This window comes from Fukomys damarensis, unplaced genomic scaffold (genome assembly GCF_012274545.1).
Source record: "Fukomys damarensis isolate Sample0158 unplaced genomic scaffold, DMR_v1.0_HiC HiC_scaffold_20, whole genome shotgun sequence".
In the NCBI taxonomy this organism is placed as follows: Eukaryota; Metazoa; Chordata; class Mammalia; order Rodentia; family Bathyergidae; genus Fukomys; species Fukomys damarensis.
In genome coordinates this window covers 10174386-10201007 of record NW_022900932.1, presented here as the reverse complement: position 1 = coordinate 10201007, position 26622 = coordinate 10174386, and the positions used below count along the sequence as shown (strand labels likewise).

At 36.8% G+C, this 26622-nt stretch overlaps 1 protein-coding gene across 4 annotated transcripts in view; it reads left to right on the top strand.

Moving 5' to 3' along the window:
• The window catches only part of Supt3h (SPT3 homolog, SAGA and STAGA complex component), a 372704-nt gene that overhangs the window by 279038 nt on the left and 67044 nt on the right, over positions 1-26622 (top strand). For 2 of the 4 annotated variants that reach the window (XM_033766463.1, XM_033766462.1), the window contains exons 8-11: positions 1708-1820; positions 2552-2659; positions 7507-7683; positions 12750-12860. In XM_033766463.1, the coding sequence (XP_033622354.1) occupies positions 1708-1820; positions 2552-2659; positions 7507-7683; positions 12750-12860 (509 nt within the window). The remainder of the gene's footprint in view (positions 1-1707; positions 1821-2551; positions 2660-7506; positions 7684-12749; positions 12861-26622) is intronic. The other 2 variants (XM_033766460.1, XM_033766461.1) reach the window with 2 other exon arrangements.

Here is a 26622-nt window from a genome sequence, read left to right as displayed (position 1 = left end):
ATATATAGAAAAGTGTGAGCTGTACCCTCTGTTAATGAAATTTTTTTTGTCCAATCACTCATCTCTTGTAGAAATCCTTCTTATGAGTCTGCTAATGCCAGTCACTATTTTGTGGCGATGCAGCAATGACTGTGTGGTCCTTGTGGCTACATTCTCAGTGTTTGTAGTCTAGCAGGGAAGCTGTTAATGCTGTTATGTATGTGATCCTTTTTTTTTTCCCACTGTTAAATTGTTAAGAACATGGTCGCTAAATATCAGTTTGTGTGTTCCTGGTGATCTGTCAGAGAGAGAAGTGTGTAAGGGACATTTTATTGATCTTGCCAAATTGCTGCCTGTTAACTTTGACTTCAGAAGTATTCCACAGATATTACACAAGTGTTTGTGAGATATTCCAGCTTACTAGTTAGATGGAATGTTGCGAGTCAGAATATTGGGAAGATCAGTTACTTTAGGGAGATAGCTTTAAGGGGGATTACCATAATTCTGCCACATTTGACAACTTTGGATATGTGCTTCAATAGCAAGACTTCATGTCTTTTGTGATTTATTTGAAAGAAAACTCTGTGGTACATGGGATCCATGAAGAGTCTATCTATATATAAGGATCAAAACATCATGCTTTGAGTTACTGTTGCGTGTTTTATAGACCTGTGGGAGCAGATGAATCAAAAGAATAATCAGTGGATTTTTACAAAAAGATTACTTTGTAGATTTGATAAAATCTTTATTGTCAATCTTTTCTTTCTAGGTAATTAGTTAAATATTACTGATGTCTAAGAAAGGAGCTATATCCCATTGACTAGCCTTGTGGCTGTTTAGAGATATTTAAGCATGGTACTGTTGTTATGCAGAAAGACAGAAGGTGTGGGCTTTGCCCACAAAGAATTTAGGATTTGTCTTGAGATACTGTATAAGCATATGGTATAGATATGTGATGATTTCCATAAAGGGCTAAAATAGGCAAGTATATCTTTGGTCATTATGGTCAGGATTATGGGAATGAAGGAGAGTGGAGGGAGAGCATCACATGGAAGGAAAGGAGCAAGCCTAAACAGCTTGTGCTCAAGCCAGGTGGTAAGGAGAAATGTCAAGGCAGTCTGGAATCAATCGGATAGTTTTGAATTAGGCTTAAGAATTCTGACATCTTCATAATCAGGAAAATAATTTTAAATCAAGCCAAATATCAGTTTGTTTTATTTAATTCTAAATTGATAATTTTGAGCTTATTCTAGTAATATATACATTTTGAAAAGTATTGAAAATGCAGTCTCTATATGTTCCTATCTTCATCAGAATCTTCCTTCAGATTTTTCTTTCCACAAGAGTGTAATAAATTTAAATCAATCAAGTAACTCTCTAACCTTTACTGTAATTTAAGCCTGGCCAATGGTGATATACTCTAAAGCAACATAAGATGTGCTAAACATTAAGTGCTTTTAATTCACTATGTCTTATACCAGAGATAGAAAATAAAGGGCCCGTATGCATAAGGAAATTCTGGCAACAACCATTATGTTCCTTTGTAACCAACAGTAAAATCTTGGATTTCTAGGGACAAGAAAATCTAGGTAGTAGTAAAAGTTCAAAAACATTGTTTTTGTGTGCCTTATTTTATGGTGCAATTCTCGAGATGTTTTCATTTTGTGATAGCAATGTACAGTATTAAAACATTTTAAAAGGTAAATTTCTCTTCTTTTTAATGATTAGCCAAAAAAGCTTCCAAATTTCGAGACTGGTTGGACTGCAGCAGCATGGAGATAAAACCCAATGTTGCAGCTATGGAAATTTTAGCATATTTAGCATATGAAACAGTGGCTCAGGTAAGAATTCTAAAGTGTCCATCAAGCTGCCCATGGCAGGTCCTCCTCATTTTTGTGCATTATCAGTTTTTCTTCCACCTCCTGCTCTAGCAGCAATAACCGCAACCGTGAGTTCTCTTCTGTGACATTCAGGTCATTTTCCAGAATTTAGTTCAGTTATATTTCTTTGCATCCTCAGCTCTGGTGGGTGTTAGAGGGGGGGGGAAGACTTTTTTGGATCTTTATCCTAACCAGAAATGGGTTGCATATATTTTCATGATGTTGAACTCTTTAAATCTTCATCTGCCATATCAAGAGATTATTTTTGAGCTTTGAAAAATGCCTTTCGGAGTTTCCTAAATGCTCACCCAAATTTGGACCCTGAAAGAATTATTCTAGGCCTGGTCTGAAGGCCACAGCATCAGCGTCTCCTTGGCGCATGTTACAGCAAGAACTCCTGACTAACATTGGAGCAGACCTGAACTGAAATCTCTGGAACTGGGGCCAGAGATCTGTGTTATAAAATGCTTCCCTGGTGATTATGAAAGGACTTTTGAGAATCATTCCCCTAGAAAGTAAAAATGTCTCCCTGGTATTCATAGATAGGCCCATTAAATAGTCGGTAGAAATCTCTGTTCATGCCTATCATACAGGTTGTTAGGCAGACAGCATTATCAACAACTCATGCTGTTTCACTTTTAAGTTTGCCGCTTCAGCCATGTGACTTTATTTCCATTGCTCTGATCTTCCAGTTAGTGGATCTGGCTCTTCTTGTGAGGCAGGACATGGTAACCAAAGCTGGAGACCCTTTCAGTCATGCCATTTCTGCAACCTTCATCCAATATCACAGCTCTCCTGAGGTATGTATCAGAAAATCTGACTTTAATACTTCTTGAATTTTTTCACATACCTGGGATTGGCCTTAGTGGGTCTTTGGAATAGATTACGTAGGCATGTATAGACTTCAGTCAAAGAATCTTAAATATTCACTATTTAAACAGGTATTTATGGGGTGCTTACACCATGACAGTTTACTTTGTAGCATTTTTCACCTTTTCTCTGCTCAACTTGGCTTTCCTAGCATTTCAGAGCAAGAGAGCTAGTTGCAGCTCATTTTCTTATGAAAGAACCATTGGTTTAGGTGATTTAATAATGTTGGGAAAAAATATTTCTTTGTACCTCAAATGATGGAGTTGGGTTGGAGATGTGCAATGGTAAAGCACCTGCCTAGCATGTGCAAGGCTGTGGTTCAGGTCCCCAGCACTGTCAGAAAGAAAAAAGTTACTATTACTCATGTAATAGTTCCTGGTGTTTTAAAAGTAACTTTCCGTTTATTAATTTTTGTATAAACAAGATTTAGAGAGGCTTGCCTCCATTCATTTTTAGCTTTTAGATTGGCCATCTGATGTAAAACTCAGGTCGTTTTCTGATCTGGTTTCTGCTCCTAGGACCACTGCCTGAAGAGTCTCTCAAATCTTTTTGTCATTTTTGTTTTCTCATAACTGTGCACCACTGTTAGTATATACAGTACTCTCTGAACCAGCATATACCTAAAAACAAGAAATGAAATAAACATGTTGAAAACATTTGCCAATATTTTACATTTTTTAAGTACAAATAACAATTTCATATTATTCTATTTAATAATGATAGAGGAGACGGCAAAAACAGCATCCATGTGTGTAATTATTAGGTGAGTTTTAGATCAAATTGAGTAAAATACGTAACCTAACAAAATTGCAAAATGCTATTTTATATCTATACTGTATCTTAATTATAAATATTTCTTCCCTCTTCATAGTAGGTGAGGATGGTGGCAGAAATAGTTTTTAATAAGTAGTTATAGACTGTTTTAGGCTATAGACTGAGAATTTGATGAAAACTGTAAACCCCTTCTCTATACACACACTCACCAATTTTACATACAGTTTCAGGTTGTAAAGACCTTATAAAGCCATCCTGTGGCCCTAAGGGATCTGTGAAATCTGAATCCCAAGTTCAGTCTCTCTGTTGTAGGGTGCTTAGACAGTCTACTAAGATACACACCTATATAGCATCTCATTACCAACAGGAGGTCATCTTGGCATCCTCTTATGTGCTAGAGGATCAGACTGGCTTCAAGTTCAAGTGGGATGAAAATGTTTTTGCTTATTAAAGATCCACTTTTTTCTTGGAAAGGTCATATATCATTATCAGTCAACATTATTTTAAAGTCCCTAAAGCTTACTTAGTTGATTAAACACTATTTGTTTTCTTTATGTTTCAAACCAAAATTATGATGTCAAAGAACACCCTTTAAAATGTCTTTGATGCATGTTCACTGTATGAATATGTGTGAGTATGCTTTCCATTAACATCAGACAAATTTGTTGTAACATTTCTAATTGAGGAAATTTACTGAAAATATAACAAGCCTAGTTTTCCCTTAACATTCAAGTGATTGCTTGTATGGCTAGGAAAACTCTTTAGTCCTCCCCTTCCTTGGTTCTCCAGGGTGGCCAAACCGCCCTGGGCAACTGCTCAGCAACCATACGGGCTGTTCCCAGCTATACAGCAGTTGAATAAAGTGTCCTGTGTGTGTCCTGGATGTCCTGGGCTTCCTTGGAGGTGAGGGAACAAGTGTCAGTGTCCCGAACGAATGTTAGTGTAAGCCTCAGCTTTTTCCTGGCCTGGTGGGCACCTTGCCTCCTCTGTGACAGGTTAGTCAGAGTGGACATTCATAAAGACTGCCTTCCTCCCTGCCCTTTATTATCTGACAAAGAGAATACCATTCTGAAGCAATAATCTTCCTCATCAGCACCGTAGTTGGCAACCAATTTCAAGGGCCTGTACATCCAGAATTACACCAAACTGAGTCCAAAGAGGACTCTGCAGACTGGTAGAAGCTATGTTCAGGAATACAGAACAAACAATAAATGAACCAGCAATTCAAGATAGCATATATAATTTCCAAATGAAACAGAAAGTACAGGGTTTAAAATCAAACACACACATAAACGCTAGTTACAAAGACTCAGAGAGAAAGCTGAGTATTAAGGAAAAAAAAGTACTTGCAGTCCCAGCACCCTAGGAGGCTGAGGCAGAAAGATGGAAGTTAAAACCCAGCCTGGGTAACTTAGTGACTCAGTGAAACGTTATCTCAAAAACAACAAAAATGACTGGCTGTCACTCAGTGTACAAATCACGATTACCAAGACAGACAAACTCAAGCTAAAGGTTTATTGAGAAGGTTTAGTAGGAAGTTTGATTAGGAAATTAGCCACTTACCAGTCCAGTTATTTAAATACAGGATGATCAAAATTGCGTATTTTATTACTTTTTATAAGAATATAACAGGAAATATTAAAATGATAGTTTTATCAAACTTACTCAATACCAGAAGTGGCTGGTTGAAATGGCATCTGCCCAAACAGTGCTCAGGTTAGTCAGTATGTAACAAATGCGCTGCCCAAGTGACACTCGGGTAAACTGTTAGGTGGTTAAGACCCACACTGTATAGAGTCTTAGACTGCTAGAGTTACTAAGGAACAGTTGAAGGATTTGGGGCTAAAGGATGATGGGTTCAGAAGGGTGTTTGAAGTAGATTCAATAGTGGCACTAGGTTAACTAGATTGGATTTGTACTTAAATCTTCAGTCTCATGGGATTAATACCTTTGCAAGTACTTAAAGGAGTATCTTTTTTGTTGTTGTTTTTTGTTTGTTTGAGACAGGGTCTTACTACTTAAATCAGGCCGACCTCAAACTTGCTGTGTAGCCCAGGTGGCCTCAAATTTAAAATTCTCCTATCTTAGCCTCCCAAGTGCTGCGATTACAGCCATTCACTACCATGCCTTGAACACTAGCCGTATAAAGCACTGGTCTAATTAAGTTCGGGTTCTTCATCCCAGCAAACTTCCAAGTTGTGTTTTTAGCATACAGTTTACACATAGTTATCTGTGATCTAAATGTTAAAAGTGATGCAGATATTCACAAGTCAAACAGCTTCTCATTCGAAGCATTATGGATAATGAATACTCAGCCTTTATTCCAGGAACAAGTTGTATCAGATTATCCATATTCCTTTCACTTGATACTGTTTATCTGCAAACAGATTAAGAAATAGTCTTGAAACCAGAATTTCAATTTCAGCAAGATATTTTATAAACTGTAGTATAATTTTTAAAATATTGTAGAGAAGTATAGGCCAGTATATATTATAATTACTGTGGTTGATAAGAATAAGGAAAATGCCAGGCATGGTGGCACATGCCTGTAATCCCAGCACTCGGGAGGTTAAGGCAGAAGGATCACTGTAAACTAGCCTGGACTGCCCGGTGAGTTCAAGGCCAGCCTAGACTAATAGTGAGACCTTTTCTCAAAAAAAAAGGAATGAGGAAAATGTAGATTAATAATACTATTATAGATAGATGAGCTAGGTAAAAATATTATAGGCAGTCAGATAGGGCTAAGTCCTCGAGTGGGTCAAGACAAAGGTGACACACCACAGCTACACATCAGCTGAAAACCAGGCCTCAAGATGGAGACAAGATGACCAGACCCACATACTTCTTCAAAGAACTGGACTTAGTGAAGTATAGATAGGCATGGACCACTCTGGGAGGGACCAGAGACCTCTGGACCCACCACCTTCTAGGAGAACCCTTGTTCTTTCCATCCACACTTACTACGTGACTTGCTTCCCAATTGGACCACCATTACCTAAGTGACTATACTTGTGATCTTATTGGGTGTTCATGGCTGTGACCTACATTGTACCCATATAGGTTTCACCCTATAAAACTTCTCTGTTACATGGGGTCTTGGGGCTCCTACTTGAAACCCCTCCTGCCCCACAGGAATTTTCCTATCAATAAATATCTTCCTACTTTCAACCTCCATCATCCTAGGACTCATTCTTCCATTTCTAGAGAACAAGAACTCAGCATATCATATAGTTGAAAGGTTGGGAGATATATTTCATATTTCTTGTGACATTATCATATTGGCAAAAAGACTTAGAGATTTTCATTTTCCTATAAATTTCCTAGAAGCCAATACTGTGGTATAACAAGGAATTTTTAAATATTAGTTTCTGAGTGCTGTCGTATAGGATGGGCATTGACCCAGTGATGCCTATAGAGGAGACTAAAGAAGGAGAAACCTAAAAATATGCCTAAGAATAACCTGTTGAAAGAATTTGGGATGTTTGACCATACCAAAGAAGAAACTGAAAATACAGTCTTCACAATATTCCACAAAAAAGAAAGAACAAATTTGCAGTCTGGCCCAAGAAACTAGAGTCAAGAGGGATGCCAGGGGAAAAGGAAGGCATGAGAAATAGGAAGGGCTGGAGGACATTCAGGCATGAAATCTTCGTGCTGGGGACCCTGACATGAGGGATGTCTGAAAGGCATCCAGCTTGACCAGAAAATCTAGGGCTGATTTTGAAATGGCTGCCAAAAACTCCATTCAGAAATATGGTAAGTGAGAAGCCCAGCAGAGCTTTAGAAGCTAGAGGTGAAGAATTCTGGTTTTTGTCTAAATAAGTAGAATAAAAATTAACGTGTTTAGAACCTTTAGGGGCAGGATAGAGCTCATTTCTATGGACAAATAAGAATAGTGTTTTTATATTTTTAAGCTGCAAGTAGCATTGTGTAATGAGCTATTAAAGCAAGGCTAATATTAGCAGAAGACCTGGTCTTGTGACTTCAAAGCCATATCTCTTAGCAGGGGTCTTGTACGAAGTCCTGCCCAGACTCCCCTGAGAACACACCACCCCCAACACCAACAGCTCCACCATCTGGATCACAGCACCCAGGGAAGACCACGCCAGGGGCCCTCGCCCTCGGTAATGGGAGTACAGGGCCAGACAGCGCTAAAACCAAGCAAAGGAAAAGAAAAAAGGTCAGTGACCATTTTTTCCCTCAGGAAGTATGAGGAGTCTCATTAAATTCTTATTAGAGATAGGAAAACTGTGCTTTCTCTCACAGCTTGAATTTTTAAAACCAACCATTTTGCATCCATTCATATTTAATAACTTCTACTAAATAACATTCTTCTGGATAAAGAAAAATGTTGATATTTTTCTGATATTTAATTATAAAAATATTCAAGCATTCAGAATTCTCTAAAGAATTGTGTAAAGAACACTTTACATTACCATCTAGAGTCTACAAGTAACATTTTACTGTGTTTATTATTATACTGTCACTGTCTACTCATCCATTCATCCATCCTGTTGTTCACCTTTTTTTATTTTTGTTACATTGCAAAGGAAATACATTTTATACGTAAACACTTCATTATGTATATGTATGATTCATAGTTTTTTTTTAAGGTAAATTTTATGCACAGTGAACCAACTGACCCATAATTCTACTATTTAATGAGTTCTGACAAATTTGTTAACCTATGTTTTTCCAAAACTCTGTCCAAATACAGGACATACTCATCGGCTCTTAAAGTGCCTTCATGTTTCCTCATGGTGAATTACTGCCACAATCCCCTGAAAGACAACCATTGTTCTGATTTTTTATCATAGATTCATTTTTCCATTCTACAACTTCATATAAAAAGAATGTAGTATGTATTTTTATGTGAAATTTCTTTTACTCTGGAGATTTTGAAAGTTTTGTTTTTCAGTGTGCATACAGTTCTTTATTGCTGACTAACATTCCATTGTAGGAATGTAACAGTTTATTCATTCTCCTTTTGGTGGATGCGTAAGCTGTTACCAGTGTTTTAGTATTGTAAATAAATTGGAATATTTTTGTACAAGTCTTTAAGGACAAATGCCTTCATTTCTTGTAGGTAGATAGCTAGAAATGAAATTGCTGAGTCACAGAATTTTGTACATGTTTTTTAATGAAATTGTAAGACTTTTTTTTTTCCAAAAAGGTTGTATCATTTCTTTATACATCCACCAGCAATATTTAGGCATTCTAGTTGCTCCATATCCTCATTAACATTTGATGTTATTACTGTTTTTACTTTTAGTAATTCTAATGATTACTGGGAACCAATTATAGTTTGTGCATCTGACTAATGTTGAATGCTTTTATGTGAATTGACTGGGCTTCTCATCATTTATCTTCCTCTGGGAAGTTTCTCTTCAAATCTTTACTCCATTAGGGGGACATTTGCTTTTATAATCAATATACAGAAGCTCTGTGTATATCCAGAGTTATATTTCATATGTGAAAATAAGCTTCTCACATATTTTCTTTGAGCTTATGTGTGACCTAATCATTATCTTAATGGTGTCTTTGATAAGCATCAGTTCTGAATGTAATGACATCTCATTTATCCAATTTGTTTCTTTTATGTTTATTGCCTTTCCATGTTTTATCTAAGAAGTCTTTGCCTATTTCCTAGTCATGGTGATGTTCTCCTGGGTTTCCTTCTGGAAACTTTATATCTTTAGTTTTAACATTTAGTTCTATTAGTCTAGGTAAATTAACTTTGGTTATTGTATGAGTTGAGGCCAAATTTTATTTATTTATTTATATATTTTTTTTATTATTTATATATGTATATATATTGAAGAACTGTTTGTTCTCTTTCCTCCCATTGGATTGTTTTGAATTTGTTGAAAATTAAATGACCATATACCTGTATGGATTTATGTCTAAGGTTTCATCTGTTTCACTCATTTATCTTTCAGTTCTTTGACAAATATTACATGGACTTGACTGATATGGCTGTAGAGTACATCTCAAAGTCAGATAATATGTGGCCTCAAAATGTTATTTTTCAATCTTCATGTGAATATGCTATGTCCTTTCCATTCCTATGTAAATTTTGTAATCAATTTATCAATTTTCACTAAAGAGAAAAACTTTTAAAAAAAGCCTCATGGGTTGTGAAAAGGATTGGATTGCATGCATACTTCAATTTTGCACAATTGACGCAATAGAGATATGAGTTGCTCTGGGTGAATGAAAGGGGAAACCAGAAATGAAGCTGAAATTTACATGTGCTTACTGTCAATTATAAAATTACATCTTGACATGGTTCTATAGCTTTTAATGGCAAATAGTTCCTACTATACTAAGTTATAGGAAAAGGTGTAAAAATAGGACAAGTAATAAGGAAGTCCTTGAGAGCACTTGAGACTGGCATGAGCAGGTCTAAGTTTAGGTGATGGGAACAGGATGGGGGTTGAGCATCCTAATGTTTCTACTGTGGCTCCAGTGGGTGTTGAAGTGGCTAAGACACAACATCGGAGGCTTCATGAACAAGGGGCCAGAGTTCAGGGAAACTATGGAAGGTATAAAGTAAGGAAAAAAAATCCCAAGAAAGACACAAAGTATAGAATCTCCAGATTTTGTATTTAAATTTTACCTTCTTTGACCTCTAAACTACTCTAGTGTGGTCTCACTGCTACCTTTCAGGAGAACCCTGAAATTTAAAGGTATATCTAGAAGAGCAGATTCTCTGCTAAACACAAGCAGAAACATACCATTCACTAACAACTCTCTTCATAGAAATATAACAGAATCCCATAATGTCAACATTGTTTTGCTCACAATGTCTTAAATTATAAATGAAAATTAGAAGACATGCAAAAAAAAGCAAATGTGACCTATACTTGTTGAAGTCCAAGAGAATTCAGATAATTATTTAATTCAGGAAACAAGGATTTTAAAGCAACCATTGTAACTTGCCCAAGAACATAAAAGAAAATATACCTATAAAAAGTGGACAAATAAAAATTATAGCAGATAAGCCACAAAAAATAAATAAAAATTTTAGAAGTGTAAAATAAAATGTTAGAAATAAAACATTACTGGGTGGGTATAAAAGATTGGAGCTCGCAGAAGAAAAAGTCTGGAATATAAAGAAAGATCAATAAGATTTAATCCTTAAGCCAATCACTGCAAAAGATGATACAAAAAGACATCACAAAGAAACCAATATTTAAAATTAATTTCTAGAGAAAGCATACAATTAACCCAAAAGAGAAAAGAGCAACAAAAAATAGAAGAAAACAAATAGCAAAGTACTTGACCCATCTCCATCCATGTCAATAAATGCATTAAATGTCACAGAATTAAAGACTACAATCCAAGCCTACTGCGGCATGTATGCCATGGCTTCACCACCACTGCCCTAGGGTAATTCCTATCAGCTTATTTCAGATCTTGTTAAAATAATGAAAATAATCAATACATGTTTTATATATGTTTAAATTTTATTTGGGGCTCAGGTTAGATGCTCTTATTCTGTGGGAATTTTAGTTATGTTTTGAGTTTGTAATAGGAAAAGCATGCACATGGTATAAGAGTACATTTGAAAGTACAGAAGAGCATACAGTGAAAAGTAGGTTTCTCCTTCTTCCCCTTAATATGTCAGCACTGTTGCTGATTTCTGGTGTGCCCTTGAAGAGACCAACTGTGCTAAAATAATTATATCAGATTCAGTCTTTTGTCTTTCCTAACAGTTGGTGGCCTAGGGCGACCCACCTGACTTTCATCTTTTTCACATAATATATCTTGGAAATAGCTCTATGGGAGGGGTTATGGTTGCTGTGTTTCCTGTTTGTTTGAATGGACATAAGGTAATTTATTTAACCAGACCTTCACTGTGAGCATTTAGTTCATCAATCCAAATAGTGCTGTAGTAAATGTGCTTGGCTCCTTATTTTGCATCTGTTTAATATGTCTGTAGGATAAATTTTTTGAGGTAAAATTGCTGGGACACAGTTTATGTACTTTTCTTTATTTTGGTAAGATTTTGCTAATTTGCTGTCTATCCATGAGAGCTGATATCCACAGAATTATATTCCCTACAAAAAATTATGAGACTGAAAATTGTGGTAATTACCAGAAAAATTACAGTATTTGTAGTAAATATCAGAATAATAAGTGATGTTAACTAGATGACTACAAATGAGTTCTAGGCCAAAGTTATAATAATATATAGACTGAATATTTCTTTCTCTTGACTCTTTAAAGTTGATGACCTGGCATCTGGTACCTACTGCCCTTGAAAGTAGACAGTTTTCATTTGTAATTCTTAGTTTAAATAATCGCCCAATCCTGTGAACAGCTGACAGGTAGCAGGTCCTGTTCTAAGTGATTTATGTCCTTCAATTCATTTAATGTTCACAACAATCCCATAGAGCAATTATAATTGTTGTCCCAAAGTACAGATGAAGAAACTGAGACCCAGGAATATTATGCAACTTGACAAACCTTGTAAGTCGTAGGGCTGGGCTCTGTAACCAAGGCAACTAAGAAGCCAGTTCAACCAATCCACATAATTATAATATTCCTACTGAGCATTTTAATGTTTTTTGAAAAGTCATGTTACATAAACAGACATCCGTCATTTCTTGAGTTACAAATAAGTTCACTGCAAATAATATTTTTCTTATGTCCTATTGTGTTTGCAAAAATTGCTTATCGATGAGATAAAAATATATAAATTTTTGTGTTTGTTTTCTCAAGGACACCAAAAAGTTAGAAAACAAGTTGGAATGCTCTTTTATGACAGTCCCCTCTATGTTAAACAAATAGCAATTTTACATTATTCTTTTTAAATTGATTACTCTCCAGTTATTTCAGAAGTATGCCCAGGAATCTCCCAAGAAACATTTATAATAATAAATATTAAAATATTTTTTTAAAAAATAGCTTCCTGTGGTTCTTTCAGTGAGCTCCCGTGACACTTTTCATCGGCACACAAGTAGTGGTATCCTTCTTTACCTTGACATGCAGACTTAGGTGAAATAGTGTAGGCATAAAAATTACATTTGGTAGGGGTCTGCTCAGAAGGGGTCACATAACAGTCATCTTTGATTTGTTAATAAATGGAACTTTTTTTAGTTGAAGTATATGTCGGCAACCTTGTTCATCCTAAAGGGGGGAAATGACCTGTTTTATAAAAGTTTATTTTCACATTTCATACACTGTAGTTCTGTTGCGTGTCTTTGATTTAGTAACAGTTTGTGTGTTTTTCTGTCACAGAGCACCGCGGCCTGTGGTGCGGAGCCTCACAGCGATGCCATCCAGCCCTGCCACATCAGAGAGGCTATCCGACGCCATGGCCACAAGATTGGCCCCCTTTCCCCGTTCACAGTATGTAATAACAGAGTTATAAAAAGTTATATTTATAATCTGAAAGAATTTTGATTTTCAAGTGGTTAAATGAAGAAGCAATGGAATTGTTGAAAGCAATTTGTGGTGACCATAATTTTGTTGTATAAAAGTGGCATAATTCTCTTGGGAAATAAGTTAGTCTTTTTGTCTCTTTTTGAGAGGACAAATTTTTTTCTACAAAATATTATTTTCTTTCAATTACATATTAAGCTTTGTGTTGGGGCTTATATCTTCTATTTTTCAAAGCTTAGGTTTATAAAACTTTCATCAAATTATATGTATCCAAATATTGTTAGAGGCACTTTATATTTTAAAATCGGTTAGACTGGCATTACCACTTCTATCAGATGTCCCTCTTCTAAACACACTTTGAGTTGGAAGAAGAAGAAATGATTGCTTTCCTGGCTTTGAACTGGGCTGAACTGCAGACAGGCTTTCACGTCTTCGAATAATTTGAAAGCTTATAATCATGGTTTTATTTTTTTAATGGAGAATTAAAGACTTGAGATTTCAGCATAAAGAAAGTGTGTATGCAGGGATGTGTTTTAATTAAGTGCTCATCTTTTATAGCTTTAAAAACACTATATTTATATAACAAGTTGTTCCAAGTGCTCTGCTTCTAAGAAATTGGTTTAACTTTCCAGAAATAAGATTTGATTTGCATAACTAAAGAACATTAAAATTTACTGGGTTAGGTTTTTTTTCCTAGTGCTGGGGATTGAATTCAAGGATTCTGCACCAAGCTACATCTCCAGCCTCCAGCCCACTCCACTCCCCCTTTTTGAGACAGAATCTTGCTGTCAGTAAGTTGCCTGGGCTGGCCTCAAACTTGCAATCCTCCTGCCTCAGTCTCACAGAGTGCTAGGATTACAGGTGTACACCGCCACACGTGGATAAAATTTCCTTGATTTGATATTAACTTCTGTTTTAATATAATACTCTAGAGTATATATTTTAATAAAACATAAAAACAATAAGTACAACTTAATGTGTTACCTAAGAATAGAATTTACTATTACTTGTTCACAAGAGTCATGATTTTTTTGTTTGTTTCTTTCCTTTTATTCTGGTGTTTAAGATAATGTTTCTTTTACCATCCTTTATTTTCTTTAGTTATTGTGAATTTTACGTCTTGTCAGTGTCAAGGCCAAGAATATGTTTTATAAATGTCTCTAGAAGCTTTTTATAATGGTGTTGATAATTTTCACTTTCATATGGTACTTAAAATTTGGCTGGTATCTCATAAGAACATGATTTTATTTTCTATCTTATTTTAGTGTTTTTTTTTTTTCTGAGGATTGAACCTAGGGCCTCATACATGTTAGGCATGTGCTCTACCACTGAGCTGCGTCCTAAGCAAAACATGATTTTAATACTGTTCATTAAAGCTATATATCCTTTTATATGAATACTTGAGGTCTTACAATTGTAAAGAAAGAATGAAATCGAAATCAAGTACCTTTTTTTTTTCTACATGATAGCTGAGATTATTCTAAGTGACTAGCCAAAAGAAAGATAAGCTTTATAGAAATGTGCTATTTGGAAGTAAGAATTTTAAACCCAACTGAAATAGAACCACTTGACAGTGAGCAATGTAAAGTATGAAACTATTAGATCCATACCTTAGAGCCAAATAATGACCAGTGAGGTGATAGTTTGGAGAGAGAAGAACATGGAGGCAGTGCTGGTGATAATTTAGAAGTGCTTGATGACAGCAAAGGGAAAAGGGATTTTTAGGAACTAACTTAAATGTTATCTAAAAGTAATAAATAGAATTTCATAAAGGGAAATATCTAGTGTAGGGGAAGAACCTCATAATCATGATGTCTTCTTTAAAATCAGGATGGTAGCTATTTCAGCCATTAAGGGATTGTTTTTGAGTAGACCAAGCAAATCACTCAAGAGCATCTCAGTTGATGACTCTGTGTGTGTGTGTGTGTGTGTGTGTGTGTGTGTGCGTGTGTGTGTGTGTACTTGTATATGTACATACACCCCCACCCCATGTCCAGCCTGGTACTCATGTGTTATTTCTTTTGCAGTATAAGACTGTACTGTATGTAAAACATGTGCTCTAATCCAGGTTTAGATACAGCTTACGTTAATGCTTATCAAATACATATAACCATTAAATTTTTTTAAACTAAGGATACAATTTTTAAATGCTTCAGTTAAGTAGATCTGGAAAATAGAAGAACTAATCCAGGACCTGAAGTGTTCACGTAGCCAGTGTCCCGGCAGACAAACAAATTAGCAGTGAATGGTGAAGAAACCCTACCAAGTGGGACACCAAGGTTTGATCCCTCCTCAGACCTCTCCTGAAAGGATCTGCTCCATTACCTCGCAATCTGAGATTTGTGCTCTTCGTAGCTGCACAGGATCAGGAAGACAGATTCATGGTATATATTGTAATAGGTTACATATGCCCCCAAGAATACTTGCCAGAGATGCTTGCCGCTGCATTTACCCCACCATAACTTGCAGACTACAATCCTAACATTACGCCCTAAATTTGCCACAAAATATCTAGCTCTTAGTATTATTTTTGTATTACTCTGGTATTGATAGTCTTTAGAAACAAAAGACATCATTCTACTTAGTGGTATTTCCATTTACAGATTTAATAATTTTTGTTCACTGAAGATTAAATGAACACTGGAAGTGAGTGTGCCTCTTTTTTCTAAATAGGAAATAGGTTAAAAATACTCTTAAAAGTGGGATGTATTTTCAGGCTTTGTATGCCAATTCTCAACATTACATAGAGAGGTTCTTTTCTCCTCATATCTGTTTGGGACTCTAAATGCCTCGTGTACATGGATGTACTGATCTTTCCCAAAATTTGAGAATCTCCCTATTATTTCACTGAATAGATGCTCTGTGTCTTTAACCTGTATTTACACACTCTTTGTGTAAACCAGTTATGCATAGATTTGGTCTCTAAATCATGTCCCTTAAGTCTCATGTTGCTCTGTTAATAATTCCTTTTTTTCTTTTAATACTGCCTGAATGTGATAATTCATTGGCCTTATTTTCAAGTTCTGATATTCTTAAAGCTTCCCACTGAGTTTTTGTCTGACTTCTGAACTTTTCATTCCAAGATGTCTGTCTGCTTCTTTATTAGGATCTCTGTCTCATTGTTGAATTGCTCTTTCATATCCTGGAATTGTCTTCCTTCATTCATTCAGCTATTTATTTGTATCCTCTCTAAAGTCATCGATCACTTATGAGATCAGTTGAATTGTTTGATGACTTTGGATTCAATTACTGAAAAGTAGTAAGCCTTTGGAGGAGTCATACACCTTGATTTCTCATATTTCTGTTTCTCTGTTGACAGTGCTAACCTGCTGGTGTGGGTATCTCTTCCACTTTTCTGTAAAAGTGTTCTTATGAGCCTCGGTACTGTGTTTGTGGAGTCATCCCTTTCTGCTTCTCTGTGCTTTCCTGTCATTCATTCATTCATTGTAGTGCTGGACATTGAACCAAGGACCTTTCTCACATTAGGCAAGGACTGTATCACTGAGCTATTTCCCCAGCCTATTTATTTTGAGACAAACTTAACTAAGTTGCCCAGGCTGTCCTTGAAGCTGATTCATCCTGCCTCATCCTTCCGAGCAGGTGGGATTGTAGGCCTGTGCCACTTCATCTGGCCCATCTGCTCTGTCTTTTTTCTGCTCTTCCTCTCCTTCCCTCCTATTTGATAGCCTCTTCTTTTGCCCAAGTTACTTGCAGAGTCACAAGAAGTATACTCCTATCTCTTATACAGAAGAGTCACTGTTAAAATCTTATTCTGTAGGAGTAATGAAAGTATTCTGAAATCAGTGGTGGGAAATACTTGCAGTGTGTCTATCAGTGTCTTTTCCATGTCTTATTTTAGTTACACAGCGCAATGAAGATTTCAATTTACAAATAAAACAGTTTTTAAGAATGCTCTAAAAAAGACTGGCTCAAGAGAAATGAACATCTTACTTAAAAGTTTTCTCACTAACAATACCTAACAAGTGCTTACATTTCTAATTATGTGGATTTCTAATCCAGTTTAACTCTTCCTGGTTTTCTGGGAAATATTTCTGAATAAATCTGAAAACACTATAAGCTGCTCAAAGATATTACAAAAAAATCTCAGTCACCTGTGATCCTTTTCTGGCAGACATTACATAAGTTTCAGGGTCAGATTCAATCTGCTTTGTTGAATCCACACTTAGGAACTTCATCACTATGACATTTTCCTGCTTTGGGCGGGGGGGCGTTGAGTCAGGGTCTCTCTGTGTAGTTGAGTCTGGCCTAAAACTCACCGTGTAGCCCAGGCTGGTCTCAAACTCACAGCCATCCTCCTGCCTCAGCCTCCCAAGTGCTAGGATTACAGGCGTGCGCCACCACATCCGGCTTCCTGCTATTTTAAAAATAACCTTAGGACTCCATATTGCCAGATGGAGTTGGTACAATTGTATTACACTGTCAAACTGTCTAGTTAACTTTTTGTTTTTTAATCAGCACAGAATGGATGAGAAGGGAAGAGAATCTTGTCTCACTTTATCTCTGCAGCAGTATCTTATTTTGAGATAGCCAGTGAGTTTGTTTATAAGTAATTATACAGGTCCATTTAGAAGAATCCTGGTGTTATTAAAAAGTTGTATTTTTCTCTTTTGTGCACAGTCATTATTCAAGAGCATTTTGCTTTTTCCTGCCTTTACTTTTTAAATTAGTGATAAAGTCTTCACCTTTAGGTTGAGCACAGGTCATACATCCTATGGTGATGTGATTACTTGCACAATTTAATTTCCATATTTGTGTTGCTTTAAATATATATATTTAAAAATCCAAATTCCAAGATATAACTGCCTAATCAAAACATTTTTAAGTAGTTCAGATATATAACTAGATGGCAGAACCTTTGAGTAGCAGAAAAATAATTCAAAAGAAACATGTATGATGATGTGTCTAGAATTATCCCCAAGGAATTCTAGAGTTTTTCAGGAACATAATTTGAAAGCAAGAAAATCAATCATCCTCAGGAAGAATATGGTTAAAGTAGCAACAAAAGATCATAGCCCAAATCTGCTATCATCTTTGCTCCAAGTGTGTATTTCTTCTAAAACTTGAAACAGTTCAAGAAATTAATGATTATCTTATTTGTCATAAAAGGCATGCAACATTTTGAGGAACAGGAGAATTCAAACGTGATTAAAATGAGAAAGGGGTAATAGACACCAAAGAGAAACCTATTGAGCAAAATATTCTGTAAGGACTGAGTCTTGAGGTGAAGTGTGTTATTATCATTCCTGGGGCCTATGTGGACTTCTAGGGGAATGGAAATAGTATGGAAAATCTCTTGTGTGACTCCTCAAAAGAAAATAACTTTCTTCAAAAGAAAACACTCACAAGATTCTTTTAATCATAACTTCATGAAAGCAGAAAAAGAATTAGTTGGAGGGAGCTAAACAGCAGATCTAAAAATTATGCTCTAAAAATAGCAAGCACCTTCCTTTAAGTCTGGAAATAAACAGGAAGACTAAATACTCAGTTGGATGTACAAATCATGCAGTATATTAAATTGTTCATGTTGACCTAATGAAAATACTATTTAAATTTCTCAATATTTTTAATCTTGGTTAAGTTAATATTAGAAAATTACAGATTACTTTTATTGAAATATATTTCTTTTTTTTCTCATTGAGTTTATTGGTACATTTTAGGTATACAGTAACAGTTACATTCATCATTGGGATCTTGTACCTTTACATGACAGATCTTGGTTCTCATTTTTTCCCCTTGTTCCTGCCCTCCCTTCACCCCCTCCTCCCTTCCCTATTTACAAATACTTTATTTCCATTTTTTGTTTTCTCATATTTTTTTTTTCTTTTCCCTTATTACCTTTCCCCTACCCTTCCCACTTCCCCTACACCTTTAGGCCTTTTCTTCCTATTTCACATTGTCAGTTTGTTCATTAGGATCTTATGTACCATTATAGTTTTTCACACCAGAGAAACTGTTCGGTATTTATACATGTGTGACTTACTAATTTCGCTCAATGTGCATCCACTTATCTATAAATCTCTCTAGTTTCTCATTCTTTATTGCTAAGTAGTATTCCATTTTATAGAAAAACCACATCTTCTTCATCCAGTCTCCAACTGATGGGTAAATGGCCTGTTTCCAAGTTTTATCTATTACAAACTGTGCCGCTATAAACATGGGTGTGCATATATCACTGTGATATGATTCTTTTAATACTTTCGGAATGATACCCAGCAGAGGGATGGCTGGGTCAAATGGAACCTCTAATCCTAGTTCTTTGAGGTATCTCCGTATTGATTTCCATAGTGGTTGCACCAGTCTGCACTCCCACCAACAATGGAAAAGGGTTCCTTTCTCCCCACAACCCCACCAGCATTTGTTATTGGAATATATTTCTTACTTAGTATCACCAGATACAACTAACATTCATAAGCAAGTTTTGTTTAGGTGAAACATTTGTATATCGTTTTACTGACAGTGAGGCAGAAATTCCCTCCAAATGCCCATGAAGTGAACCTGCTAAAATGGAGATGGTTTACTTTTTAGTGATTTTTAAAAATAGTGTTACATACTTCAGTCAACAAATATAAATGAACTATCATTGAATTTACTGATGTAGTTCTAAAGTTAATCCCATCACATAAAAAGTAGAGTGTTGTAAATGGGAATTTATACCTTCTACTCTTTTTGTAGTCAACATATATTTGAGATTATATACAAGGTTGAAAATAAATGTACAGAAAAAAAAATTATGCCTTATTTTTCTGGCTGATGTTTTAATTATGACTTGAGTTAAACCAAATTCCCTAGGCTAGTTGTGCACAGATCAAATACCCCCTACATGCCACCTCTGTGTGACCCTGAGCTGTGAGGGGAGAAAATTCATAGCCCATCTGTCGGTCAGATGTGTGGTGCTTCTGAGGCACCTGACAAGGCTTTCAGACCTGATTGCAATACGTGTGGAGTAGGTCTCCAGGTCTGGAAATGTTTTTGCCTGATTAGTTGGCAGAGGTCAGGCAAACAGCTCAGCACCAGGCTCTGGATCTGCCCAGGCATTCAAAGTGATAGCGGACAGCCGTTCCCTGGTGCAGTGCTGGGCAGTGAGGCTGGTAGACTCTGGTTCCAGAGGTTCCCAGCCAGGCTTACAGGTTCCTGTCATTTCCAATCTAAACACTTCTACATGTTTTATAGTTTCCAGTAGAGAAGCTAGTGCATTTCTGGCTCTGATTTTATTCTACATTCCTGATGTAACCCAGACAACCATTCCCATATTCAGGACTAACTAGGTAAGAGCCTAATTAGTAAGGAAAGAGCCTCATAAGTAAATAGCATGTAGTTGACAGCCCTCTTCCAAGCAGGCCTACAGGGGAAGCAAAGTTAGGGGAGAGGGGGAGAGAAAAGAAGGGGAGTAGAGATGGGGTGGTAGAGAAAAGAGGGCTAGCCTGGGCTCTGCACTAAATGGAGCTTTTCTCTGAAGCCACTGTGGAAGAGTTGCTTATGTGTATGGACTCACTTCAGATTAGTTTTTGATGGCCAGCAATATCTGTCATCCATATAAGCAGGTCACAAACACACCTCCTTCCCCAAAGAAGTAAGGAGGCAAGACAAGACTGTGTAATGCCACAAGTCAGTCTGTCATCGTTATCATCTGCTGCTGCTGCTGCTGCTGCTGGTGGAAAAACAATCTGGAGCATGTAACTTCCTAATGGAGTGAGAATATATTTCACATATAAGAACAGCAGTTGATTTCTGAGTATAAGACCATCCATTTGTCAGATCCACATTCATGCAGCTGAGCTACACATGCTCTAGAAGTGGGGCAGTGCCTTGCATGTCCTGAGATCCTTATCGCTCCTAGAGCTCCATTTATTAATTCAGTTAACATTTGCTAATCATTGTGAAGATGGGGCTTGGGACCTGGAGATGTGTAAACATCCATCCATGGCTGATACTTGGAGAAGGGTAGTCAGGACAGTCTGGAGGGGCATTAACATTCAAGCTGAATTTGTAAGACAAGTTGAGGGGAATGAATAACAATTTTGAAAAGGTAATGTAATCAGGAAGAAGAGCAGAAATGAGAGGGAATAGAAATCAAGAGAGATGTCTGGAAGCATTGTGGGAGCTCAGGCAGAGGGGAAGTGAAGTGTCTGACACAAGGTGAGGGACTTCAGTCCCACACCAGTTTACCTGGACTCCTGATGGAGGCCCGCAGTTACCAAAGTGTGTTCTACCTGGACTTCTACAAATGATATTTTCTTTATTTAAGAGATTTTTTTCCTCAATACTGAAGATTGAACCCAGAGCTTGCACACTGAGCCACATCTCTAGCACTTTTTAAAATTATTTTATATTTGGAGTCACAGTCTCACAAAATTGCTGAGGCTGAACTAGAATTTGCAATCACCCTGCATTACCATCCCAGAGTGCTGGCTTACTGATATGTTTTTATCTCTGAGGTATATATTGGAGGTCCCAGGTTTTATTTAGAAAATTTTTTAAACAATGGATGTAGATATCAAAGCTATTTAAGATTTTTTTGTGTATATGAGCAGGTAGTTAATATGAATAGCTTTATATTAAAGGAAATAAGTAAAAGAAGGCTATAGAAAAGAGCTTGTCCTGCATGATGTAGTAGACCGTGTACTGGGGCAAGAGGCCAGAGAGGCTCTTCTTAGGCACTGGCAAGGAGACTCAAGAAGAAAAATGTGTTCAAGCAACATTTAACTGTAGAGTAAGTAAAACAGGATTCTTCCTGAGAGAAGTGTACAAGATAACAAGTTTATAATGTGGGCCAGCCAGAGCATAGAACAGACAATGAAAATGCTCTTAAGACCAAACTTAAAGTGCAGATGCTTTCAAAGAACTCGCACAGTTTAGAGACTCAAGAAGGAAGCTTGTCTTTAGGGGATTTCTGGTGGGTGAGCTTCTGTGCATAGATAACCCAAGATTTAAAAATCAGAAGACATGCTAGTTTTCTGTGTGAACTTCTAGGAGTAGCCTAGAACAAATTCTAATTCTAATTCAAATTCAAATTTGTTCTGATGAACAAATTGACTTTCTAAGGCATTAATGAACTTGGTCATGGATTCCTGAAATATGACTGCAGTGTAACTAGATTTTGAAATTTTTTCATCATTAAATCTCTGCCTACAGTAGCATTGTGCCAATGTAAGTTCCAAAGCATTGTTTTCCTAAACTCTGATTAGCAGACTTTGCCTTTGTATCACCCCATTATCTCTGCTACTGTCCCTCTGTGCCCACTCCCAAAATGAACCTATAAGAAAGCAGTGGTGACTGCAACACTGACCCACACTACAGATTTCATAGGGCTGAGGGAATGACACGTTCAGAAACCCATCTCGTCAATCCTAGCGATTCTCCTAAATAGACTCACCCTGTAGTCTGTCATTACTTACAGTCAGTCCCCTCAACAAGCACTTTAATATTTAAGAAGCTTGCTCTCAGTTGTAGACGTCTTGCCCTTCTCTGCTGAGTCCCTCCTTCAGATTTATGAAAGAAAACATTTCTTTCTATGAAAGGTTTTTGTACACCCGCATCTGGAAGTGTTTATTTCAGTGGCATGTAAGCTATCTGTGGATTTAGTTAGCACCAGACCCCCTTTTGTGTACTTCTGCCTTAAAAATTTTATAAATGATCTTATTGAATTTGTGCCAGTGTGCACATGGTTTGGCTGATTGCTGCATATATCCTTTACCTGCCAGTCACCTTTGATTTATGTTCCTTCTGTTGAGCTTTTGCCTTCCAAACCTGGTGCCACTGAACTGTCCTCTAAATCATTTTATTGGTTAAATTACTCCAAGATGAGTTGGTATGTTTTTAGTTGCCTACAGACAGAAGAATTTATATTTTTCTGCCTTTACCCATTTCTAGTAAAGCCACTTACAGAGAAGGATTGGACAAGTTATGTCATCGATCTTTGTGTTCCAAATGAATACCATCTGAAACACTATGCCAAGTCAAGACTGAAGTGATAAAGAAGTATTCTTTGGCATGCACTTCTGTTGTGAGCCTTTCTCTTGCAAATAAGTGTGCTTTGGATTGAATCAGACGGGGAGATTTTTCAGTTCTCAGAAAAGGGGAAACAAAGTCAACTACAATAAGTAAACTCTGTCAAAAAGGTAGAGGTTTTGTAAGCTTTACTAGCTCGTGAGTTTTTTGATGTTTCCTGGAGAAAAGCAGGTGGCTTGGCAGTTATCTGAAGCTCTTTATGGTAGTGGTTTCAAGGTGTTTAATATTTCTAAAAAGATCCTGAAGAGCTGATTAATAAGAGTTGATGACAAAATGCTGCATCATTGGTCATGGAATGTGCCTTTTAACCTGAAGTAGCAAGTCAGTAACTTTAGCACCAAGTCATCTCCACTGAAATGTGAGTTGACCTTCATTGACTGTGCTAATGAATGAAGACACCAGGTTGTGTTGACAGAACATGGCAGTACTATGTAATCTTTAAGTAAGTCTTAGATATTCAGATATGTGACTTGCTCTCTCTTTGTACTATGTGATGGTAGAAGACCATTTTTAGATGTTCATACTTATATTTGAAATAGTGTCAAAGCCATTAAAATGCTTGGACTACACAGATCTTAGCATTGTAGTTCATGCACCATGGTTAGCAAAGGAGAGAAATTCTCAGCTGCTTGGCTTTGGTCCCACCAAGCCTGGTGGTATTTATTCCAAAAGACTCCAGAGACTTCATTTATAGTACTGGAAATTTATGTGGCGCTCCCTGTGCTCTGAGCAGCTGAAAGCTGTCTTTGGAGCCTGTCAGTCATAGCTGCATGGTTAGTCGTGGAGCTGACAAGCCTTCCAGAGAGGCAGCATATGGAGGACTGCTATAGGAAATCAGCCTTGGAGACTGAAGCACTGTGTTTCCATTAAGATGTCAGTTTTATTCTAACAACATAATCTTCAAAATAGATATAATTTACATATGTATAAATGCATGCTTATATTTATAGTCTTATTTAACAGGAGACTATAAATAAACCAAGATTTTCATTAATACAGTTTCATGTAGATCACTACTTACATTCTGCGCTATTTTATGGATTTTTGAAGGTCTTGCGTGAATTTGCCTGAGCCTCAGTTATATCATTTGTAAAAAAAAAAAATAGCAGTTTTTTAAAATTAGCAATTTTTAGCAAATGTTAGTAATAATGCTTTAAAACTTCCATCACAGTGTCTAACATGTAGAATATATTTTTTAAAAAATGCTGGCTGTGGTTTTAAAAAATCATTATCCTAGTAGAATTCAGAAGTATATGTTACACTGGCAGTTTGCCAGTAGTGCTGAGACTTAACAGAGGGAGACCAACCTATATTTGAGTATGAGTTAGAGAACCAGGATCACTGACTTGCTTTGTTTTGTTTTGTTCTTACCAAGGATTGAACTCAGGACCTTGTGCTTGCCAGGCAGGCACAGCACCACTGAGCTACGTACCTGGCCCTAACTGGCTTTCTTTACAGCCTTCAGAAAGTTCCCTAATGTTTCTGTGTGTGTTTCACATGTGGAGAATAAGTAGTAATGCCAGGAGCTTCCAAGGACCTGGAGATCATGCACACTGGAATCCTTTCCTGCCCTGTGTTCTTGCCCTGGCATAGGTTTGCCTATGCCGAGGACCAGTCTCCTTCCGGGCGCAGGGCATTACTGACCACATATGGGCAGGGAAGCTTAAGGACAGACTGGTTATGGTGCAAAGATGAAAAGCTTCAGAAATTGTGGGTTCCAAAGAGTGACTGCCAAAAGCTTTTCCAGGAATGAGCATTTAGAGAAGTTTGAAGTTTTAGATTGGAAGGAAAGAATGAAAGATGCTGTACATTTGGAACTGGCTTTAATTGTAAGTTTCCAACTTGAGAGTTAGGGAAGACTCCTTACCCGGAAATAGTTCCTACTCCTACACTCACTGATCCTAAATATCTGCTGGTACAGAATCATCCTCTCAAAATATATTTTGTATATCTGTGAAAATTTAATGTTTCAAACATCTAGATAAGTAAACCCAATCTGTAAATAAGTTGGTGATAGTACTTCAAGTTGATGACTAATATAACCTTCAGACCATTCTCTTAATCTGTTTCAGCAGGAACTTGCTTAAATTACTTAAGGCAAATGACAGTTTCCTGAAATCTTTGTTGCCAGGCTCTTGCAGCATCTGATAGTTACATACTTTTCTTCAATCCTAAACTGAAAGTTTTTCTCTGTTTCTTCTCAGTGGAAATAAAAATACTGTAATGTTCTATGAACAAACTCTAGAGCCATTCCGTGTGTGTGTGTGTGTGTGTGTGTGTGTGTGTTTCCTTCCTAATTTTGGTAGCAGTATTTCTCTAATATTGCTACATTTCCACCTCAATCTCTAGATAGCTCCCATGTGCCTATACTTATTTTACAAGTCAAGTTCTAGGCAGTTGTTTTAAGACTTGGGTACATCTGAACCCAATGAGTTCCAAATGATGCTAGGCCAGAGAAGGAAGAGATGCCATGTCCTTCCTTTATCCTCATCTGTCTCTGAACCCATCTCCTTTCAGTCTAGTCCAAGTCTCTGACTGACTTCCTCCTCCAAGATACATGGTCTTTCCTAGTCTAATCCAAACCTCAATCAGATAAAGGAGCTCTATCTTAGACATGTTGGTATTTTCTTCAGCAAAGAGCAGTAATTTTTGTTGTTGTTATAGTTACTGTTATTCTTACTGTTTTTTAATGTGGAACTCAACATAAATAGTGGCTAAATGGATGGACTGATGTGCTAGAGAATATTCTGGAGAGAAAAGTATGCCTCTATAAAATAAGCAGAGTCCAGTTTTAATCTCCATGATCAGTTTCAGGCCCCCAAACTTGTTATAACCTATGTGCCTAGATACTCTACTACCTGTGATTCATGAGATGGTTGTATAGAATCAGTTTATAGCTAAATGTATGACAGCAAAAAGAACAATATGCTTGCTTGATTATTGCTATCCACCATTGGCTCCTGGGGATCCTAAGGCTACATCATGTTAAGCTGAGTCATGAGCAGTGTATATGTCAAGGCAAGTGCTCACTGGATGATTATGTACCAAACATAATGACAAGTCCTAAGCATGCTGGGAAAGCTATGAAGCTTTTCTGGGCCCCTCACTGGTGCTGATGATTGACCTGTGTAGTCAGCACCAAGTTCCGTACACTCATGCCAATAAGAAGGAAGTCTGCCATCAGCAGTAAGCTCTAAGGATTGTTATTTAATTTCATTGAGGAGGCTCTTGTATCATTTTGCCGAATGGTGTTTAGGAAATCAAAGTCTTCGCAGGTGTTATTTTATCACAGAACTGATCTTATTTATCTAATAGCCCTTGGTAGCAATTTTTTTTTCATTGAGTTTATTGGTACTTTTTAGGTATACAGTACATTTACATTCATCATTGGGATCCTGTACCTTTACATAATGTATCTTGGTTCTTATTTTTTCCCCATACCCCTTCCCTGCCTTCATCCTCTCCACCCTTCCCCTATTACAAAGACTTCATTTCCATTTTTCCCCTTTCTCATGTATTTTTTCTTTTCCCTTTTTTCCTTCCTCCTGCCTTTCCCACTTTCCCTACTTCTTTAACCCTTTTTTTCCTATTTCACATTATCAATTATACAATTTTTTTTCCTTAGTCAGAGAAACATTTATTTTGGCACTGCATAGTTCTGTTCTATGAGTATGTCGACATAGTGTAGCATTTTTTTTTT